Genomic DNA, 21,940 nt, shown 5'->3' on the forward strand with positions numbered 1-21,940 from the left:
CACTATCACGGTATATAGCAATCCGACTTGATTATGCATTGTGATCGCTCTTCTACAAACCCTATAACTGAAATACCACAACCTTAACCACCAGTCCAGATACCCCGTAGTACCCTGATTTCTGGACGAAAATCAAACAGGTACCAGTTTCGCGCGATTCAACGAATACTACACACAAACACAAAGGATGGTGCCGTGGCGACCTGTCCAACCGCGTCGTTGCCAAAGTATCCGCGGCACACTAGGTAGCCCGGATAGTTATCGTTATGATCGTGCTGCGTGAGCAACTCTCTCTCACCATCTCACTTAAATAGCATACGTCGTTCTACATATCGTCTTTTTTTTTTTCGATCATCACTGACAATGAGGATGAAGATACCACTACGGTCCAGAATTCGACTACAACGGCTACCGCGATGGTTGGGGTGTACGAGAACATCTATATACGCATGCCGGCTCGGGAAGACAGGTCAGAAGCTACGATGCTGAGCCCGACGAAGATGATTATTATTACGGCAGCCGACGGGATAAGAGGAGATGGAGAAATAGATTTCCGAGTTGGTAGACTGCCTTTTTCGATAAGCACAAGCAATTAGTCAGAGAGACGCAAATGTGGTATGGAAACTTTCGTTTGTATTAAACGGGTATCTAAATTCGTCACCTTCATCAAGCGTGCTTGGTTTCCGACCAACACAACGCATGTTCCCGCACTGTTTGAACACCAAATTAGATTTTCCATCATGCACCTTCGCGCTAGGTCACTTATGAGTGGTCTGTAGAGACGATCTGTCCGCCTCTGCAACGATGGGATAATGCTGGGCGGTCCCGATTTGGCAACATATCCAAGTGTTGAGAAAATCGCGTACTTGTGTTCCTGCTACTCATCGCTGGCGGATGATTTCTAGTAGAGTCCGGTATCAGTGGTGGCCGAAATGGAGTTGAAGAGGAATAAAGCTTGCGCACCTGTGAGAAACTCCTCGCTGCAAATACAGTTAGCCATGATTCTGAGAACATGTTCCAAGCCCTCAATTTGGACCACTTACAAGCTGAGTGTGATATAACCATCACGGTCCTCGTCATACTTCTTGAACACATCCGTCATCCTCTTCAGACTAATGCACGCTTGCACAAATAGATCGAAGCTCAGTGCATTGCGACCGTCGCGGTCGTAGGTGCGGTACAGAAGGGTGACGAACTGCTGGGAAAGGCGGTATCCAAAGGCAATGAGGGCCTCGTTAAACTCGGCGTAGGATATGCTACCGCTGTGATCTTGATCGAAACGGTCGAAGAGGCTGCGCCAGGCAGAGAGAAATCCCCATAGTCCACTGTGAGCGACGTTTTAGCTTTAAATTCTGAAAAGAAAGAAAAGGGGGCAAGAGCAAGTACCAGAATTCATCAAAGTTGACAGATCCAGATCTGTTGGTGTCGAACATCCGAATCATCATACGGACAGTGTGTGGGTCGAAAGGTGTCCAATCTCCGTTGACGAGCGCAGTCCGCAGTTCAGCTTCTGTGAGCTCACCACTCTCTACCGCATCCGTTAGCATAGTACATGACCAGGCTCGTGGCTACAACATACTGTCCTTGTCGACGGCGCCGAACAATCTCCAGAGTGCCTCGCGGTCATTCGCATCCCTTGGCGGCGCAGGCGTGGGCGGCGGCCTCGACTGTTGCGCCAACTGCGGTCTTCCATGATATCCCTGTGGTGGTGGTCCATGGCCGTAGTTGGCGGGTGGAGGCGACCCAACTGCCATTCTGTTGTCCTGTCTCGAGTCGTACCGGCTGTCGTAGCGCGTGTCGCTGTATGCGCCTGGCGGGGGTCTGCTATCATATCCACCACCTCCTGCGCCGCGTCCCCCACCGCCGCCATAGCGCTCATCTGGACGGGTGTCGTATCTCTGGCCGCTGGGAACGGGCGGGGGAGGTTTGTTGTAGTCCGGACGCGCTGAGCTTGTGCGCGGTGGGCGTGCGGCTGCAGGTGCGTTTTGCGACATCATGGCAGCAGCCTGGTCTACGTCAGTCTTGCATGCCCGTCGACAATGTTTGAATGCCATACCTGCTCAGGCTCTGCATGCATAGGCAGCCTGTCCGGGTTGAAGCCTTTGTTGTACGCCATGATGGGATCAATTTGTCGAGTGTTTGTGAGGTGGAAAGCGAGTGTCGCAACGTGTCGGGGCTGATGATATATGAATGTGACACCAAGCTTCAGCTTCTCGGCGAGCGAAGGCAATCGTCAGGCGCGCAACTGACTCCAAAACACAGGGAGATGCTAGTAGCTTACGGCACAAAGTCTTTATGATCAGCCGAGTAAGATGCGGCTCCAACGATCAAAGCCCAACGTCGCCCTTCACAGCCCGGTTGCGGCTGACAGCAACGGCGAGCTCTTGGGCAAGGCGTATGCGCAGCGGGGCAGTCGGCTTGGCCCTATGACGCAGTAGGTCGTGCCCGGTCAACATCACAGGGAACGTCTACCACGATACGAATACGGGCAAATCAGTACGCAGCATACGCAAAATTTGAGCCTGCCCTTCTTGCCAACATTTCGCTTCCCGAGGGTTCGGCCAGTTGCTGTCGAGTCACGCAGAGCTTGTATAATGGGGTACCCCTGGTTGTTTGTGTGGACTAAGCCAAGCCGTTCATTGGTATTATTTACAAAGAAGTACATATCCTGACTCTGATGGTTCGTCATGCCATAACCGGTATACCCATCAGGGTCCATGTGCAACCGTCAAATTGTGAAAAGAGACAAAATAGTAGTTGACAACAACGACAATCATCGTGGGTATCCAACGCCCCTGCACCCAAATTCTACAAAGCCTTCAAACAAAATAGCAAAAGTATAGTATGCATCGAGCATCGCTTGTTGGTCCTCAGGAAGTAAAGACCGGAATAGAAGCACCAAGTATGGGGTACAAATACAGCATAGCCGTGGAAATAAGCCATGCGAGAAAGACTGTCGCTTCAAACAACTTTTCAAACTCCGCTGCACTGCTCAGGTTTTGGCCCGCTTTTGGTTGCCGTCATCCGAGCCCTGATCAGACGTCTTGCGCTTGCGCTCCGCCGAATCGTCACGGGCGAAGCTGGGTCCATTCGGGGCTACGGGTGTCTGGAAAGTCAAAGGACTCGGCAGCATGTTGGAGTCGCGACCAAAACCCCACTCGGGGTAAAAGCTCGAGGGCGAGGGAAGGAGGCCATTCTCCACAAAGCGGCTGGGAAGTGCTGAGATTGGCGTCTCCATGTCGTTGCGGCTACCGTATGAGTTACTGTTAGATGGCGGCGGCGGACGAGCAAAGGGGTTGGGCGGGCCAGTTGCACCTGCACTGAGAAGCGAGTTCGCGCTTGGTGACGGAGGAGGCAGGACTACGCCAGAGGAGTGCGACGCATCAGTGCTTCGTCCTGGGGTCGCGCCAGTTGTGCCAGAGTCCTTTGGAGACGAGTCGGCCGTGGCACTTCCAGCATCTGAGTGTTCGCTCGGGATCTGCACCCTCAATCTTGGCTTGCTTTCACCACCCATGCGCAGACTGTTTGTTCGTGACGGAGGAGGGATCGTGGGCATTGAGGATGTAGACTGCGTTCGCTGCGGTGGTTGCTGAACAGGTAGCTGTGAAGGCTGTGCTTGAGGTTTTGGTTCCCCATTCGGCTGCAGTCGTGACATGGCGGCTACATCAATTGATTGAGCACGGTTCTCTTGCTTGATATATGGCGCTTCGCTGCGAGACAGGTTTGAATTGCTACTGCTACCCCAATGCGCAGCGAGCATGGACTGGCTGTCGTCGATTGGTGTGAAGATGCTGTGTCTGGCGGACGCGTGTAGTGGCTTCGGCTGGGGGAGAGGGGGACTCTGAAAATCGTTCTGTTGCGTGGGGGACGGGACAGTAATCGTAGGCTGTTGCGGGAGTTCTTGCTGCGGTTGAGAGGCTTGCGGAGGTGGAGGGGGCGGGGACAGTCGCTGTTGCTGCTGTTGTTGTTGTTGTTGCTGCTGCTGCTGCTGCTGCTGCTGTTGTTGCACTTGTGCCTGTGCCTGTGCTTGCGCTTGCTGTTCTTGTTGATGCTGGTGTTGCACTTGCTGCTGAAGATGGTGCTGCTGCTGCTGCTGTTGCTGCTGTTGCTGGAAAGTAGGCGGCATTGACTGCCGACGTTGCTGCTCTTGTTGCATGTACTGCACTTGAGGATGCGTAGGCATGGGATGTGTAAATTGGTACTGTGCGGCGGGTGGAGTAGGCTGAGGCTTGGGGGCCATTTGCTGGGCAGTTTGCGGATTGTAGAAAGGCGGGTTCGGCATGTAGGCATAGCTATTGGGTGGTGGAGGGGCTTGCGAAGGGTATGGCTGGGGCGGCGCGAGGTTCGAGCTCGGTCTGCGAATGTGGCCTACTCTCGAGTTGGGTCGCGATAGGTGGTGAGGAGGCTGGGGAGAGGGACCTCGCTGTTGAAAGGGGACGCCGTTGCCGATTGGCGGAGACATTGATGGCGCTCCCTGTCTCATGTGCTGGAACTGCGGGTGCTGCATGTGATGGGGCATCATCGAGTGCTCGGGCGGGGTGTGCGAGTCTCGGGGAAGAGCGCCCTCTTCATCGTCGTCGTCGTCGTCGCCATCTTTCTTGCCCATAAAGTCCTCCGGGCCCTTGTGCTCGTGTGCTCCGCCATACTGCGTGACCTGTCAGTGTCATGTACTTTAGCGCAACTCTCTGTCCAGGGTAGCAGGGAATGCATACGTATTGGTACCGGCCAATGGTCTCGTTGATGTCGCCGGAAGAGAATTCATAGAGCTTCTTGTTGTGGCCGAAGATGATGACGGCGACGTCTACCGAGCAAAGCACAGAGAGCTCGTGCGCCTTCTTGAAGAGACCGCCTTTGCGCTTGAGGAAGGTTCTATGGCGTGTTAGTGGCTGATCGCAATGTGTCTGGGGCAGCTGGCTTACACGGAGCGGTTCCGGTCGTCCTTGATGGCCTTGATCTCGATCTTTCTGCGACCCATGGTGGATGGCGATGCTAGACGTCAAAGCGCATGGAGCGACGGTGATGTCTCGAGGAACTGAAGAAGACAGTACTAGCTTGCGCGGCCGAGGCGTGATCACGAAGACGCTGAGCGTTTCAGCGCTTGCAGCAGGAAGAGGCGGGCGGCGAAAGTCGGCGCGGTGGATGGGCAATTCTTTTTCGCGACTCCAGGGCTATATGGCTGTGATGCGCGACACAAAGGTCGGTTGCTGCTCTCACAGTTTCTGTGAGGCTCTGAACGTGATGTGCAGAGGAAACCATGATGGAGTGGGTGGGCGCCCCTATATTTAGAAATCTGGCGTCTGCAAAGCCCAGGCCATCCGATCGCTAATATGCCCGGTTATGGGTTATTTGCTGGGTTTGGGCCCTGGTGCCACGTCCGCTGTCCCCTTGCAATTGGGTGTGCAATCTGTCTGTCAATCATCACAGGCCTGCCTAACTCCATCGAGGCTGTTTACTCCACTTGCGACGCCCAGCTGAGTTATTTTAAGGACATATCAGAGCTGGGGTCCAGCGGCCTCACACAGGCAGAGCAGACCCTTGATGCGGTACAGTATGAGAATGAGACGACCAGCCATTTTACCGGCATCGCGCTACTCACGACCTCTTCACGGCAGTCCCTGTTGACTGCAGAGGGTACTCTCAGATTAGCAAGACAATCTTACCGGCTCTGCAGCATTCGGACGGGGGTCGCTCGCTATTCTTGCGTGCCATGTCTAGCGGGAACACATGTCGGCGCTTGCAGACGTCATGACCAAAGTCATGGCCCTGAGGTCGACTGAAGGCGGAGGCATTCGGTGCTCCCTGTGCGTGCGGCATTGCACTTGCCGGTGCGCCATTTGCACCCTTTCCCGAGCAATGTTTTGCTAGCGACACATGGCGGAGCATTCGGTCAATCATTTCTCTCAAACCTTAGCTTCTTTTACTGCAAAGGCAGTCCCTGTGTGAAGCTGTGGCCCGCCAACCAGTCCTTCGCTGTCTGCAATCGCAGTCATCCATCATGGACAGCCGTCGAGAACGCCCCGCTTCCCCACCGGATGCGGGACGGCTCAAAGGTATCCATCTTCACAGTCCCCGTCCATCTGTATGCAGTCATGTCCCCGGCAGACGATCCAAGAACATCCAAACAGATTGTTTCCAGTATCTACTTCCATGTCCTAAGGTTGAAGTTGGAATAAAACTCGCAGCACGCGGTTCCTAGCGCGACTACCTCCCATGTCCGAAACACGGTATTTTTAGAAGGCCATGCCGCAAACCCACATCTACCACTGGCATGACGCACCTGCTACTGCACCTGATTGACTGATCGACCCAGCTTACCTCGACACGCACGACCAACACTCCAGAATGTTACACATTGCTAAGCTGCTGTTCGTCTATTCTTTCCACTCGCATCATTGTTTCTTCCCGTTCTCATGATCTCACCCACCTAGCCGCCAGCTCCATATGTTCTCCCCACTTCACATTAGCTCGTGCTTCCCCATGCGTACATTTCACGGCCAGGATGCTAGTGTATGTGATTGTTGACTTCACCTGCTGAAGCGAATGCGCCGCACCGAGCTGTCGGTTCTATCTCTCCACCACCAACCTTCACCATTCTAATTGAAGTATCACACATACCGGCATCACTCAGCAACGCGTCACTCCATCAAAGAAAGGTGACGTTCACCGGAAAATAGGCGGCCCGGCGCGCCTAACTCTCTATCAGATGCAGGTACACGTTCGGCTGTTATTCTTAGTCTCACACGCACACCACCCGGCAGCCATTCCTTTGTTTCTGACCAGTACCTCGTATGTACCCTCCCAGAGGCCTGGCTGATGCAGGTACACAGATCTCTTGTTATTCTGGGCCGCACGCTGGCCCTCGTGCTTCCAATTTCTCTAACCGCCATGGCCTGTGGCCCCAATCCGAGACCTGTGCCTCGCTGAAGAACGCGTGGTAAATGCAGGTACCCTGCTCGGACGTTATTCTTGGGCGATACCTCAGAACGAAGTAGGCCTATACGACCTTCATGATAGCCTACCGAATACGATGTCCTGAGCATGTCAAGAAGATCTTCATCTCATCTCAGTTTCGACCATCCCCCTCTTCTCTCTCATTCGTTATTAGAGGAGCAAGCTCTTCCCTGATTTTCCTGACGAGGCGGACATATGCGGCTTGCCCAAATGCAGGATCGGTTCTTCTCAAGAAACTGCAACCGTTCTTTCTCTGCTAACCATTCATATATCAGACACCCATCAAGTGCCTGCGTATCTACTTGTGTGTGGTAGTCATGCCTAAGAGCACCTCGGAAGCCGTTGTGTAAAGTGACCCGCCATTCTTCTTCTGCTTCCTGAGATTCCGTTCGTACAGTGGATAACCTTTGCACATGCTTTACAGTGGCACCATCAAGAGTGGTAGGATCTTATTTGACCGTAAACATGAGCGATTGTATGAGATGGCCTGCATCCTAGCGAAGGAGCTCGCGCTCGACATGTTCAGCCCATCCATTGACAAAGGTATTCCAGGCTTCATCGTTACTGTAGTCTCAGCGGTAGACGACAAACGCCCACTTGAGGCGGTCTCGAAGCTGGTTAAGAATTCGTACCACAGTCCTTCGTGGTGCTCCCGGCATACTTTGGAATAGTTATGGGCATTAGCTTGGTGAATGGACGGCGCTCTGCTGTCAGATTGTAATGGCAGGTCAGGACGTTCTGGAGAGTGGGTCAGCGAAATGCAATCTCTAAGTGCCTCGGTGTGGTGTAAAAGCGAGCTCTTCACATGAAGCACGCTGCCTGGAGAGCATCATCTAGATCCATGCTATAGTTGCTTAGATCAAAGAACTCTCCCCCCCCTGGTCCCATCATCTTCGTCTCCTGCGTCGAGTAGAATATCGAGGTCAGATCCTAAAACCATAGACGCTGGTTAACATAGTTCATCCAAGATTGAGGTCAGTCATTCCAAAAACCATTATACTCCATGTAGGAACTATTCCTAGTTTCTTGGGTGTTGGCAGAATGGTATGGTTGTAGGTTAGATATGGCTGGCGACGAACTGAAGGATCGAAAATATTGCTGAGGAAGTCAATCAGAGAAACAGCTTATCCTGAATTCTGCAAGAATAATGATTAATGGAGGCGAGTTGAATAGCGGTGACGTACCTAGATCTCCACTGCCAATTATTCCACATCGTCGGTGCCTACGAGAAATCGTCAAGGCACACTTATCAAGAGAGCGGCGATGGGACAGATGGTTTAATATACAACTCAACATGTTGGGTGTTTCGAGTCTATCCAGAAGTCTTCTTACAGCGTCTGCCGTAAGCAGTATAGTAGTTAGTCGAGCAGCTATCGCTTCGCCAGCCGAGCAGAAAGAGGACTACATGGGAAATTCTCTGAGTGGAAGATGAGGCATAAAAGTATTCGCTTTCGCAGAATTTGATCAGCTATAGAATTCCGGAGAGGTTGTGCCTAAAAATTGACACCAAGTACATTCGTTCACGTCTGCGGAAAGTACACTCTCTTCACTCCAAACTTCGGCACAACGGAAAGACATGTGACAAGAGGGAACAGCAAAAATCTGCTATTGACGTAATCTGTATAGGACGAGATACCTTATTGAGTGGGCTGAGAGACTACAGTTAGCAGTGGTTGAGCCTTTGAACCCCCTACAATGATGTGTCATGGTGAAAAGGAACTTTTCCTTAAGACAGCCACAGCAAACAAAGCGCAGCGACATGATGCCTCAGTATATCTCGGCATTTGTTTGGAAAGAAAAAGGTAGAAAAGAACTCGAGCCTGTTTGTGCTGGGTCAGATTTCTCAGAAGCACCGGCCGCACATTTTCGAGTGCTGACAAGATGACACGATCAAAGTGACAGTGACGGGGCATGAGCAGAACCGGATCACAAGCTTGCGCACGTCTAAGCAACTGCACTACGCAAAACGTCTTGACTAAATATTCGAAAGCTCGCACCTCCTTCTCTAACATATAACATACTACGTGATCTCCGCGATGGTATATATTGTCGGTCATCGAACATACGTGACCGCATGACTGTGCATGTCCACAAATATGTGTACCTAGACAACGATGTACATTCCTCCCGAGGTATCTCAGCAAAACGTAAAAATCGAAAACTGATACAGATTGAACAGAAAACAAGCCGATGTCAGACATAAATGTATGGCGCTGACGGGTATTAAGTGTGAAAGCACATATTATGCTGGTTGTCGTAGAAGAAAAAAAAACCAGAAAGTCGAATTTGGAAAGGGTATCGAGCTCTTTGTACGCTTGGAAAACAGATGGGGTATGTGATGCTAAAGGACGATCTGGGCAATCGTTAGCAGATTTCTGAGCAATAACGTACTGGAAGCCTTACAATGCGCATTCTACCACTGTCTTCCGCCAGCTCCTGCGCCCGGCTGACCATCAACATTGCCAGTAAGTTCGGCAACACGCGCCTTGATGCGAGCCACGCGGCTTTCGATGGTCTCTTCGCCACTCGTCTCGCCTTCGTCAGTCCGCTGGCTTTGGCTTTGACTTCGGCTACGGCGAACCTGTTCTTCACTCAGCCTCGCTGCGCGTTCGGCAGCGTTCTTCCTAATCTGTGCCCATCGATCTTGAGATGGCGATTGCTGCTTTGTGAACTCGACGGATTCTTCCGAGATGTCATCCGCATATTCTGGGGCACGCTGTGTTGGGGTTCTAGGGTTCGTCTGTTGCATCTGTCGACGAGGTACAGTTGGGGCAGCAGCGGCATCGTCATCACTCTCGTCGTCGGCAGGGGCAAAAGCAGGCATGTCTTCCATCGGGCCTTGGTCGAATCGTGAGAAGGCCTGGTCGATCTCTTGTTGTGTTGCTGGACCGCCAGCCACAGGGCCGCCAGCTTGATTTGGCTCCACAATACCGGACGAAGCCGCAGGGCTAGGCTCATGTTGTGGCGATGGCGCTCGCATAGGCTCGGGTTGATCATCAGTGTAGGTTGGCGATGGCTCTCGTACATTGGATTGGTGGTCGTCAAGTCGGGAGTTGCTCCGGAGGGCATCAGATGCTTGGAAGTATGAATCATCTGCAGGTGCTGTTGTAGCTACTGCTGCAGGCGTCTCAGTCTTCTTCCTCCCAAATAGCTTCCTAAAACCACCGCCTTCTTTCTTCTTCAATTTGTTTGGTGAGATCTTCTTCCCAGGTGCGGCTCCGTGATCCTCACTGACGCGACTCTTGGGCTGGGGAGCCACAACTGGTTTCCGCTCGGGCACTGCCTTCCTCAAGGCAGGGTGCTGATTCGGAGTCGTGCCTGACTGAACAGACTTCTCGTCCGAGACGGGTAGCGGCGTTGCGAAGGGCGTCTCCTCTATGGGAGTGGACTGGTCTTGCGCAACTGGAACAGGGAACGACTGCTGCTGAGGAGTCTGAGTGGGCGAGTCGTTTGGCCAAGGTACCGGAGTCACAGATGCTTCCGTAGGCTTGGTATCAATACGAGCTGGTGAGCGTGACTCTCCTCTCTCGGACTTTGGTAGCGCGGGAAGATCGCGGTTGGACACCTCTGGAGGTAGTGGCGACGAGCGACCATTAGCAGATGCCATGAGATTGCTCTTTGAGCCTCTGCCGGCAGTGACATCTCCCAGGTACTGGGCGCGAAGTGCGTCCTTGTCAAGCGCGGCTTCGCCAAACTTCTTGTCCCACTGCATGGCCGGACCAGCCTCATTCACGAGATGTGGTTGCAGCGTAAGCACACTGTTTGTTTTCACTGATGTGGTATCGTCGTTACGTCCTCGGCGTTGCGCAAATTCTTTTGCATCCTTTTCGTCCTGCTCATTCTTAGCCAGCTTTGCTGCAGCAGCCTGTATCCTCGCGTGTTGATCTGGTCCAATACTGGTCTTGCTCATGGGTGTATTGTTAGTTGTCCGGTTGTAGGGCTCTTTCGGGGTGGGCTTCTTGCCGGTCGACTTTCTGCGGCCAAGTCGTCCACGCCTTGTGAAGCTGAATTTGGACTTTTTCTCGGCGATGTAAGCACCTTCCTCAGGACCAGGAGATGCGCCTTTGACTTGCTCTTCCATGACTAGCCACTTTGCGCCTTGGATACGTGTTTCAATCAACGTGCATCTTCCAAAGGCGGCTTTGCGATCAGTAGTCTCTTCGGAAGCCAGACTAATCATCCATACCCACCAGAAGGTCTCGTCGAGGTCGAACTTGGTTATGCTTGCCAACTCGCCAGGCTCAAGGTCATCTTCGTTGAGACCATTTCGCACGTGTGACTGGGAGCTGTGTACACGGTTCTCTCCTAGAGGTGGGAGTTTCTGGTTGGGCAATAATAGAGTAGTCGGGGGAGATTGATTGTTCTCGTCGGCGAAGCCCGAGGACAAAAAGTCCGCCCACGATGGCGTGGTAGGGCGACCCAAGTCGGTATTGTTGGAGTGAGGCCCTGATCGAAGACTGGAGAACTCTCGTGGGCTACCCCCTACCAAGGCACCATTTGTACTGCTGGAGCTGTCCATTATGCCTGAAAACCCAAAGTCTTCAAAGCGGGACCATGACGGGTCTGGCGTCGTAGGGTCTGCCGACACTGTCGACTGGTTGGCTGTTGCAATACATTTGAGTACTCTCTGGCACTCATCAGTCAGAGCCTTGACAGTGTCTTCGTAAGCGGAGAACTGTTGCAGCGCTCTGTCGTCGTCGCGGTACTCGAAGTTCTTTGCGCGACGCAGTAAGGCGAACGGTGTAGGCGAAACGGAATCTACGATCATGACAACCTTGGTTGTGCGCGTTTGCATGAGGGTCGGCGTTTGCGGAGGGTATTCAGTCTGGGTAAGTAGCGCTTGGAGAGAACGAGGCAAAGCTGAAATGCCACCGACTACGTTCATATCTGGAGATAGCGATCGCAGGTAGGCGAAGAAGAGATGGCTGGCAGCATCCGCGGCCCTACAGTGAAGTCAGTTTGTACTTCACATGTAATGGATGGAAATGCTTACTTCTCCCATGTGCGATAGCCACCATCGAAGCCCTTGCCGTCTTCGACGAACTCAAATGCCCACCATCCAGCTAGACGAGAGAGCTTCCTGCCACCCATACCGTTGCTCTTGCCCCTTGCTGCAACGGAGGACAACAGATCGAAGAAGTCAAATATGATGCGCTTGCGAGCTTCGGAGTCGACACTGATTGGTATGAAGGTATCGAATGCGTGGCGGGCGAAGTTTGAATCTGTACATGACATCAGCAGCCATCAGGGGTATGTCCTTGGTGCCAGCTTACCAGACTCGCCGATTCGGAAGAGCTCATAAGCGTCCCAGGTGACGACGCCGCCGGGCAATCTGCTCCAGCACCATTTAATGATGCTGCACAGCGTCTGTCTACGTCAGCGCATTGCTCGATGTGGGGGTGCAGATAGGCCGGCCTACCAATGGCTCAGTGAGACGCAGTTCCTGCGCCAGCCCCTCGCCTGAGTATTGCCGCGTGCCCTCGTAGGCGGCCTTGAAGAAGTTGCGTATGAAGTTGCGGGAGGCGCTCGTGTCGGAGGTGGGGCGGAAAGGGAGAAGCATAAAGGGCATGTCCAGGGCTATTGGGAGTCAGCAACGACGATGCAAAGTGCCAATTGAGCATTCCCACATACCCCTCGACTTCATCTCCTGTGTGCAGACGTGGATGAGCTCCTGGATCTCGTCTGGAGCGACATCCTTTCGCGTCCACGACTCCTCCCAGCGAGGCTTTGGCGGCGCGACGGGCTCGGGGGCAGTCTTGGCGCCCTTTTGCTTATCCTTTGAGTGGAAGACACTCTTGAAGAAAGGCATGTTGGCGTATGGCGGGGTGTCTGGCGGGCGTCCCGTGTGTAATCGCTACCACCTGTAGCGGGTGACGCAGTTGCGCTCTGAGGTGGATGCGCGACGCGGCGGTAGCGCGATGCAGGGACTGGTGCTATTCAATTGCTTTTTCTGCGAATATGCCTGTGGTGTTAGCAGTGTAGGTGTAAAAAGGCACTGCAAAAAGGTTCCAGGGCTCCAGCGGCCGAGAAGGTGGATTGCTGCTGGCGGGAAAGGAGGAGGGCGAGGCAGTTGCCCTCAGGCAGGGCTCCTTAGGGTTCAAGCGAAATAAGTTCCAATCGACGCCCGTCAATCGCCCATCCCTGCCCCCCGCCAAGCCCTCCCTTTACAGCTAGTCGTGGCTCTCCTCTGTGGCACCTGCAGGAGAAAGTGCCTCTGTTTCGTATCTTTGCTTTAGTCGCCAGCACATTGGGGCCCGGGACTCGAAAATCTACGCGGTCAACGGCTGCTTCTGGTGTGCGATTGGTGGGGCTGAATGATGTGTTGTCCCTCTTCGCGTCATCCACCGCGCATCGGACCATGTCATCGTTGACACCGCCTCATATCGCGACCAGTCGCCCTGCCCGCGCTGCTTCATCGCCAGCAGCCCCATCCCAGCGACAAACACCACAAAGCAACACCATACGACGCCTTGTGGGACAGACCCTGCGTAATGCGCCCGCTGCTGATCCGACTAGCTCCCGAACTCCAGGGCCGTTGTCTCGTACGCATGAACCTGACTCCACTGTAAATCTAATACTCATGATGCTATGACTGAGGCTGCAAAGAAGCACTGCACGAGCTGAGCCCGTTCCCGAGACGCAGATACCCGTCTTGTGGCCGCTGGTAGTCGAATGCATCACATTTCAAATGGCTCCTACTGCCATCTCCTGTTGCCATCTCCTGTCACATGTTAGAAGTTCGCTTCAACGTTGACAACAGTGTACAGTTTGTCTTGATACAACGGCAGTCCTGCAGGAGCCATGATGTCTTCATGCTCACGTCAATAGCCGTCGTCTTATCGCGTGAATGCTTTTTGGTTCGCGGAGAGACGCGTGAGAGACGTGCGTAATTTCCTGCAAACCCCCACTGGCGGTACTTCGGCATATCTTTGAAACGGCAGAACAAAGTCAACTTGCCTTCACTCCCGCCCTCGTTCTGGCCAGACACCATAGTTCAACTCTCGCAATCATGGGAGCTCGATAAACAAGAGCGCTGAGGTTGTATGGTTTTCCGGATTCATGCTTCATGCTGCCGTTTGCTTGTAAAGGTGAATCGTCGGCAGTATTTCCATCGGAGGCACACTGTAAATTCAGATCGACAATTGTTGCACCGCGAAAGACACCGTCTCGATACTTCCTGATGCAGATGAATGCTCACATGGTGTCTTAGAAATTATGCATTTGCCAAGCATACAAGCACGTGTTTTCGATCTGTTTTCGTGATCTGCGCTAGCAAAAGGGTCTAATTCCATTCTGGCTTAGGTCCATAGCTCCCGAATTGCTGTGGCTGTCTCCCGTTGACATGTTGTCAGCTGTGCCCTGAGCGCACACCCAAAAGCAAGTCACAGTGACACCAATCAGCGCCATTGCCGCAACCAGCCATTTCTCAAGTCGTCCTCGCACGTTCTGAGTAGTCTATTTTCATCCATTCCGCCCCCACTTGTGGGCTGTGAACAATTTCCGCCATGCCAGCCCAAACAACATGCCCAATACCCGAAGTCGACCGCGCACTGTCGTCATACATCAACAGCCGGGAAGACACATTGAGGATCCGACGAACGCTCTCGAAGTACCTCACATCAAGCCTGAGGCCTGTCAATACAGCAACTCAGAACCAGCATCTGAATCATGAATGTCCGCAGAACCTCTCCGCAGCCAATACCAACCCTCCAGGCTTGAAGGACGTTCGTCTGGAATATTTGCAGGCTCTTCGGGCTAGATCACAAGCGCAAGCCAGACATCGTGAACTCCAGGCATCGTTGGAAGATTTACGCAATCGTTATGTGGACGAGAACCCGACGCAGCCAGAGTCAGAATACGACAATGAGGTTACTCGAGGCTACGTCTCTTTATTGCGACAGCGCAGACGATTTGCAGAGCTTCAAGTCATTCAAGAGTCTCTAGACAAGCTTCTGACCGCAAAGCCTCTGACTGTTGCAGCTGACCCTAGGGCTTCCATCAAGAGCGCCATTGGTGAGCAACCAGATTTACCTGCCGAGAGGTTCGAGCAGCTAGCACAGGCTGAAGAAGACCAGACATGGGTCTTCAAGCTGAAGCAGGAGGTTCTTGAGGCGCGAACAGCTATGGAGCGTGCCCAAGCTGCAAGGAAGAAGGCCCAGGACGAGCTTCAGGTTGAGCCAAGCTTGCAGGTGCAAGTTCATGCACTCGAGCGAGCGAGAGATGAACTCATCGACTGGGTTCAAGGAGAGCTGGCTAAGATGGAGGAAAACAGTGTCTTCCTCGAGGACGCCTCGCCCATCAAGCGCTCAGTGAACGCCGTAGCACCCGTCGATCTTGCATCGGCAGAATCGCAGATACGGGAATCATACAACAAGTACATCGAAGCTCGTGCTGGCTTACTTGAAGCTCATGCAAGCCTTCAGCAGCCATTGGACGTACAGACTGAGAACCAGAATGGCGGTCAATCCATCCCCTCCGAAGACAGCAACGCCACAACGACGAAGCCTGTTCGACCGATTACCAAGCTCTTGCCCTGTCTCCCACAACTTGCAAAAATAGCCAATAATGAGCGATCTCTACTCCAACAATCTGTATACCTCCAAAATCAGATGGCATCCGCAAACCAGGACATGGAGGAAGCGCTTCTCCGGCTCTCTGGCGAAAGCCATCTATTACCCGCTGGCTCCAAGGATGTAGCGATATGGGGAAAGATGGCGCGAGAAGCGGAGGTGGCTACGGAAGAATTTGTGAAAGAGCGCCTACAGGCTAGCCGGCAAGAAGTGGGAAGTGTGAGCACGATTGTGGAACTTTGCTCACTGCAGAGTCAGGTCCTGGAATCGGCCTAGAAAGCAAATGTGAAAATTACATCCACTGGAAGGCTTAAATCACAGTTGTTTGAAGGATGATTAGAGCGCTCTAAAGCCAGGTACTTCGCACGAGTTGAGTCAGGATCCCTCTTTGCGCTTGTAGAGGTGAAGGGTACTGCGGCCTTTCGTGCCAGAATTGACGGGAGATGCACCATCAGTAAACTTTAGTTTGGTAGAGCATTCTGTCGCGAGATATGGTATCTCTAGACTCCAACTCGTATCATTTGAGACATTTTGCATGCGTTTGAAATTTGTTGATATTACCACGTTAATTTCAAAGTACCCGGACAGCAAGCTATGGAAGGTCATCTTGCAGACGGATCAAAGACGTCTCACAGTAACCCTACATCCGCGACTGCCGAATTCACCTGATCACCCTACATGGGCCTGAACGATTCCTTACCGCAGTAAAGGACAGCACACATGGCAGGGCCTGGGCTTCTGAAGAAACGCTATGACGGACTGTGACCCTCCATAGTTTAGTAGTGTAAACTCGGTTGGAACGACGCACTCAACTTTCCCCCTTTGCCGTCTCTCCCAGCTGAGATAATGACAAGATATTTGGATGTGCCATTAGTTACCAACACAGACACATACGATATAACTTGAGTGACTACTCTGTTCAGGACGAAACAACAATAGGAAAATTGGTTCAGCAATGGAAAGGCTGCTCAGAGGCAACTTATCATTAGGGTGTGATTGGATCTCGAATGGGCGCGTAGTTCCCGTTTTCTTGCTCACGCCGTTATTCTTGTTCGAAGAAGGCACAATATTCGGGAAATCTACGCATCCAAAAAGCACTCCAACATAGGTAACCTCAGCTGAATACAGAAAGTGGTTCCAAGATTGGTTTCTCGTGACATATTTGTTTGCCATTGTGTAGAGACGAGAACGAGTTTTGAATGAATTCCGTCAAGTGAACTCGAGTAGCGCAAGATAGTCATGTGTGCTTTCATCTTGCGTATCTTGTCTGCTTGGCTCAATCTGGGTATGCATGATAGCAATTTAAGCGCACATCACTTGTGCAGCCACACTTGCCGAGAACACTATAAACGCCTCTAGCCTACATTAAAGAAGTAATGCATGACCAGAGTGGCTTGTTGTATATATTCTCCTAATCACTCCAATGTCGTCTATGATTGTTCGCAACGCAGCTTCCCATCTCAACTCGCTCAGAATGCATCTCCTTGTAGCTCTTTCCATCCTCGCTACCACAGCGCAGGCTCATTGCAAGTTGGCCATAGCCTTTTTTGAAGGCGTTGAGCTAACAGCTGCAAGATCGCTTTCCCAAGCTCATTCTCAATGGCGTTACTGAGGCGGCGGAATGGACGTCCATTCGGCAAACCAAGAACTATCAAACTAATTCGGGTGTTACCTCCGTTACTAGCCCTGATATGCGCTGCTTCCAGAATCGCCCTGGGACAGGTACTGCAACTGTGACTGCCGGCGATACGTTAGGCTTCGTTGCCGCAGCTTCCATCTCGCACTTCGGACCGGTGCAGTTCTACATGGCAAAAGTACCCAATAGTGCGGATATCAATACGTGGGAGGCAGCGGGGAACGTATGGTTCAAGGCAGCGAGTATAAGCGCAGTGGGGAGTCCGTTGACTAGTGGGGAGAGCACATGGCCCGCATATCGTGAGTTGATCCGCACGCGTTATCCTTTTCGCCGTGCATAACTGATGCTAGACCAGAGAAATCGCAAATTGAGTTCCAGATTCCAAAGAACGTGCCGAGCGGCAAGTATCTTGTTCGTATAGAGTCAATCGCACTCCACCAAGCTTCTTCGGTCGGTGGTGCGCAAATGTATCTTTCGTGCGCACAGGTAGAGGTTATTGGTGGTGGAAGTGGTAAGCCTGGACCTTTGGTAGCGTTTCCGGGTGCATATAACGCCAACGATCCTGGTCTGAGGTGGTCGTACTATCCGATCGCGACGAGTTATACTGCTCCGGGACCTGCTGTGTGGAATGGCAACTGAGCTGCTTTGGAGCTGGTAGAGATGACGGTCCGCGCTAGTTATGTCGATTTAGAAGCTGGAGGTATATCTGTTGCACCATCTCTTTCTCACGGAGTCCGTATTTTTTCAAGAACAAGCACCTAGCTGGCGTCCTTTCTGCTCGGTCCTACCGGGTTCATGCCATGGGATCCTCTCACGCCAAGTACCGCTCCATTCTCAACTTCTCCGCCTCCTCTTTCTTATTGAGTACAAAGGCGACCTCAGACCCAGCAGCAACTACAACAGTTGCTACCATACCGATGCCAGCCCCGATAGCCGCGAAGCCCAGGATCGTGAAACAAGTGTATCCAGTGAAAATAGTCAAGTACATGACACGGAAGAAAAGCAAGAAGAGGTCGTCTGATCGGGGCTTCATCGCATCCAGCTGAGATGCATAGTCGATACTCTGGAGCAATCAAGATATGGTATCTGTAGACGTTGCTATTTTGATCGTCGCAAGGCTGGGTTTCCGCTTTCGGTTTTCGAATACGAGGTGATGTTTGACGCTGATCTTAGTTGGACAGCACGGCCATGAAATTGTGGAGATGCGATTCCGCGCCAACCGAGCGATCGGGTGCGTGAAGGGAAGAGAAGGGCATCATACCACAACAAGTGAGTTGTAGACAATACAGTCTGACAAGGTGAAGCGTAGTTCAAGCCACGTGAACTGGCGTTCAGCCTGCAGCATTGGCCGCGTCAGCCTCTCGGCGATTGGCCCTTGACGTCGTGTCCTCATGCCAATACTGCACAGTTCAGCGTACCATCATACTACCTTTCTGTTTATAGCAACAGCTGTGCAGGCGAAGACTCGTGCAGGAGGGAACAGACATGACGGGGACGCCCCTGAAGGTTTCTAGGCCGCCGACAGAAAGCAGGGAAACGATATTTGAAGTAATGCAAGAATATTTGGATATGACGTTATAAAGGTTCTGCATAACTGTGAGGGGATTTGAGTGCTCAGGAATGAATATTGAAAGTCGCAACCTTGAATGACTTTGGGGACACAAGCGCGTTCGCTGATGTAATCGCTCTACCAACCCGCCGGCAAGCCCCCACAGACCAGACATGTGCATTGGGAAAGGATATCTGATTTGCCGCTATGGGATTCGGAGGGCAAGCAATCATGTCTCTGTACCAAGGATGCTGCCAATCGTACGAGGTTGTAGTGGTGGTGAACATGTCGGCACCTTGAGATGGCGCATCTGCACGTGTTGACGCGTTTGTCTTGGCACGCGTTGAGCCGCTCAATCGCCACTGGTTCATGTGCACATTCTCAGGCACAAGAGCAGCGCACACCTCGCCAGTCATGCTCAACTAATTTCCCAATGTTCAGAAACCCTCGAGAAAACCAGTCCTTGGCGGAGGAATCTCGATTGACCCCCTCCACCGGCCGGCCCCCCTCGCCACCCCGCTCGTCCTCAGCAGCAGGAATGGCTTCCAAGACGGCAACGAAGAAGGTCGCGCCAAAGCCAAACGCGAAAACCCTTCCACCGAAGAAGGCCATCGTGCAAACCACTCTCACACCAGCCGACTTTGCCAAGAAGTCGCCCGCCGGCAATGGCAAGAAGCAGAAGCCGGCAGGCACGCCAAATGGCAACATCATGGCCTTCTTCAAGAAGGCCGAGGAGATCAACAGCCGCATATTCTTGCAAGAACGGGGGTCAAATCCAACCATTGTGTTCGACGGCGACGAGGACGACGTGGGTTGGAGCGACGAGAAAAGCAATGGCGTCATGACTACCGACAACGATGAGGAGCGCTACAATGAGAATGGCGGGAGCGTCAAGAGGCGAAAAGTCAGCGAAGAGGCAGTAGCACTTGTACCGGCCTGTTCGCCACCTCCGCCCACGGATGTAGAAAGCAATACTCTGAACGCGTTGGCAGCCCATGTTCCCAAGCAAGCGTCAAAGCCGCGGAAGAAGTCTGGACCCTTCGTGGACGACTCAGAATCCGAAGACGACGATGTAGAAGTACCTGCAACAACTTCAGGTATGGCCATACGAGGACAAAATGACGATTCGCCAATTGCTAAACCAACCGAGGGTCGGTTACCCGCAGATAGTATTGAAGACCACATCCCCCGCGAACTTCCACCGCTGAAGTCCGAATCCACGTCTCAAAACGGCGACGAAGCACTAGACGAGTATGGAGATCTTGAAGACGACGATTTGCTCGAAGGCGAAGAATACGATGAGAGGCGATGGATGAAGGAACAGCAGAAGCTGGAGATGGAGGCAGCAGGCTTTGAGGGCGATCCTGACGAATTCGACGCTCCGCCTCTGTTTCCAGAAAGCGGTACCTCCGAACTCAGACAGGAAGAGCCAAATGCCAAAGATATACCCTCATGTCCAATATGCGGCAACGATCTACCAGGCCTGTCAGAACAGGATGTATCTGTGCACGTCAACGCATGCTTAGATGGCAACCCACTCCCGTTGCCTGTAGCAAAGCCCAAAGAAGAGAACAGGCTGATTACAACGAGCAAAGCAAAGGCATTTAAAAGACCAGATAGGCCAGCCAAACCGGGTCAGGCAAATCCATTTCAACTTGCGAAGCCCAGCACTCAGCCAAGTTCGGCTTTCTCAAGACTTATGGCAGGCCATGCTGAAGACGCTGCATGGGCATCCGCTGCGGCGGAGAACAACAAATCCCGCGGCAAGCCCGCATACCAACGCACCTGTCCATTCTACAAAATCATGCCAGGTTTCTTCATTGCTGTGGACGCATTTCGCTATGGGGCCGTCAAAGGTCAGAACGCGTACTTCCTCAGTCATTTCCACAGCGACCACTACATCGGACTTACTTCGTCATGGAAACACGGGCCGATATACTGCAGCAAAGTCACTGGCAACCTGGTACGCCAGCAGCTTCGGGTAGATCCCAAATGGGTAGTTGATCTCGACTTCGAAAAGAAGACGGAAGTGCCAGGAACTGAAGGGGTTCATGTCACGATGATCTCCGCAAACCATTGCCCGGGTAGTTCTTTGTTCCTGTTCGAGAAAGAGCTGAGTAAGGGCAAGAGCCCAAGACTACAGCGAGTCCTACACTGTGGAGACTTCCGTGCGTGTCAAGCACACATTGAACATCCACTATTGCGACCAGACGTTTTGGACGCTGTGAGTGGAAAGAACCGGCAACAGAAGCTTGACGCCTGCTACCTCGATACCACCTACCTCAACCCAAAATATGCTTTCCCACCTCAGAAGCAAGTTATCCAGGCTTGCGCAGACATGTGCGTTAGCCTCAGCAAAAGCCGCGCGGACGACTCCGATGGATGGGAAAGAATGAAAAGAGAACGCGCGGGTCAAGGCATGGTTCAGTTCGTTCGAAAGGACGCCAGTATAGATAATGCGGGCGAACCTAAAAGTCCGGAACGAGGCCGACTCCTCGTTGTCGTGGGCACATACAGCATCGGGAAAGAGCGCATATGCACTGGCATTGCAAAGGCCCTAGGGAGCAAGATTTTTGCGCCTGCCAACAAACAACGCATTTGCAAGGCTCTCGAGGACCCCGAACTAGACGCACTGCTGACGACGGATCCTCGCGCAGCCCAAGTACACATGACTCCACTGTTCGAGATACGAGCGGAGACTTTAGACGATTATCTGCGCGAATATGCTGACACGTTTTCGCGCGTTGTCGGTTTCAGACCCTCGGGTTGGAACTATCGCCCACCAAAGGGCCGCTTTACTGAATCGCCTCAAGTACAGACCGTACTGCATTCTGATAACTGGAAGAGTACTTTTGCTATGAAAGACCTCACACCCCAAGCCGGCAGTGGAAGTCGGGCAAGCTGCTTCGGTGTGCCGTACAGTGAGCATAGCAGCTTCAGAGAGTTGACCATGTTTTGCTGCGCTCTGCATATTGACAAGATCATTCCAACGGTCAATGTGGGTAGTGCAAAGAGCAGAGAGAAGATGAAAGCTTGGTGCGATAGGTGGGCAGCAGACAAGAAAAAGAACGGGCTGTTCAAGCTAGGCGAGCACGGCCAGGGCTGGTCATAACGAGACTCCATTGCCATAAGCGGAATTCAGTTTATAGAATTTGTTGTTCGCTAAATCTCACATCTGTCGTGGTATGGATGCCACTTCGCTCATCACGCGTGTCAGAAGAAGCTGCTACGAAC

At 52.6% G+C, this 21,940-nt stretch overlaps 6 protein-coding genes across 6 annotated transcripts; 2 read left to right on the forward strand and 4 right to left on the reverse strand.

The window, feature by feature from the left end:
• Positions 1-901: 901 nt before the first annotated feature.
• GT037_006932 (EF-hand) lies at positions 902-2,116 on the reverse strand (the record flags this gene model as incomplete). Its single annotated transcript, XM_038931979.1, has 5 exons — positions 902-980; positions 1,044-1,325; positions 1,387-1,528; positions 1,580-2,006; positions 2,057-2,116. 5 exons carry the CDS (start codon positions 2,114-2,116, stop codon positions 902-904), a joined length of 990 nt encoding a protein of 329 aa, XP_038785451.1.
• An 876-nt stretch (positions 2,117-2,992) lies between these two features.
• On the reverse strand, positions 2,993-4,975 carry GT037_006933 (uncharacterized protein; the record flags this gene model as incomplete). Its single annotated transcript, XM_038931980.1, has 3 exons — positions 2,993-4,645; positions 4,713-4,869; positions 4,920-4,975. The coding sequence occupies 3 exons, from the start codon at positions 4,973-4,975 to the stop codon at positions 2,993-2,995; spliced, it is 1,866 nt and encodes a 621-aa protein (XP_038785452.1).
• Positions 4,976-9,364: 4,389 nt separating this feature from the next.
• Positions 9,365-12,760, reverse strand: GT037_006934 (uncharacterized protein; the record flags this gene model as incomplete). Its single annotated transcript, XM_038931981.1, has 5 exons — positions 9,365-11,894; positions 11,945-12,173; positions 12,225-12,318; positions 12,371-12,528; positions 12,583-12,760. 5 exons carry the CDS (start codon positions 12,758-12,760, stop codon positions 9,365-9,367), a joined length of 3,189 nt encoding a protein of 1,062 aa, XP_038785453.1.
• Positions 12,761-14,456: 1,696 nt separating this feature from the next.
• GT037_006935 (uncharacterized protein) lies at positions 14,457-17,796 on the forward strand (the record flags this gene model as incomplete). Its single annotated transcript, XM_038931982.1, has 3 exons — positions 14,457-15,774; positions 17,097-17,456; positions 17,513-17,796. The coding sequence occupies 3 exons, from the start codon at positions 14,457-14,459 to the stop codon at positions 17,794-17,796; spliced, it is 1,962 nt and encodes a 653-aa protein (XP_038785454.1).
• A 172-nt stretch (positions 17,797-17,968) lies between these two features.
• On the reverse strand, positions 17,969-18,190 carry GT037_006936 (uncharacterized protein; the record flags this gene model as incomplete). The annotated part of the gene is made up of 1 exon (XM_038931983.1): positions 17,969-18,190. The coding sequence occupies one exon, from the start codon at positions 18,188-18,190 to the stop codon at positions 17,969-17,971; it is 222 nt and encodes a 73-aa protein (XP_038785455.1).
• A 1,054-nt stretch (positions 18,191-19,244) lies between these two features.
• Positions 19,245-21,818, forward strand: GT037_006937 (dna cross-link repair protein pso2 snm1; the record flags this gene model as incomplete). The annotated part of the gene is made up of 1 exon (XM_038931984.1): positions 19,245-21,818. One exon carries the CDS (start codon positions 19,245-19,247, stop codon positions 21,816-21,818), a length of 2,574 nt encoding a protein of 857 aa, XP_038785456.1.
• Between the last annotated feature and the right edge of the window lie 122 nt (positions 21,819-21,940).

Source organism: Alternaria burnsii (assembly GCF_013036055.1).
Source record: "Alternaria burnsii strain CBS107.38 chromosome Unknown 731, whole genome shotgun sequence".
Lineage (NCBI taxonomy): Eukaryota > Fungi > Ascomycota > Dothideomycetes > Pleosporales > Pleosporaceae > Alternaria > Alternaria burnsii.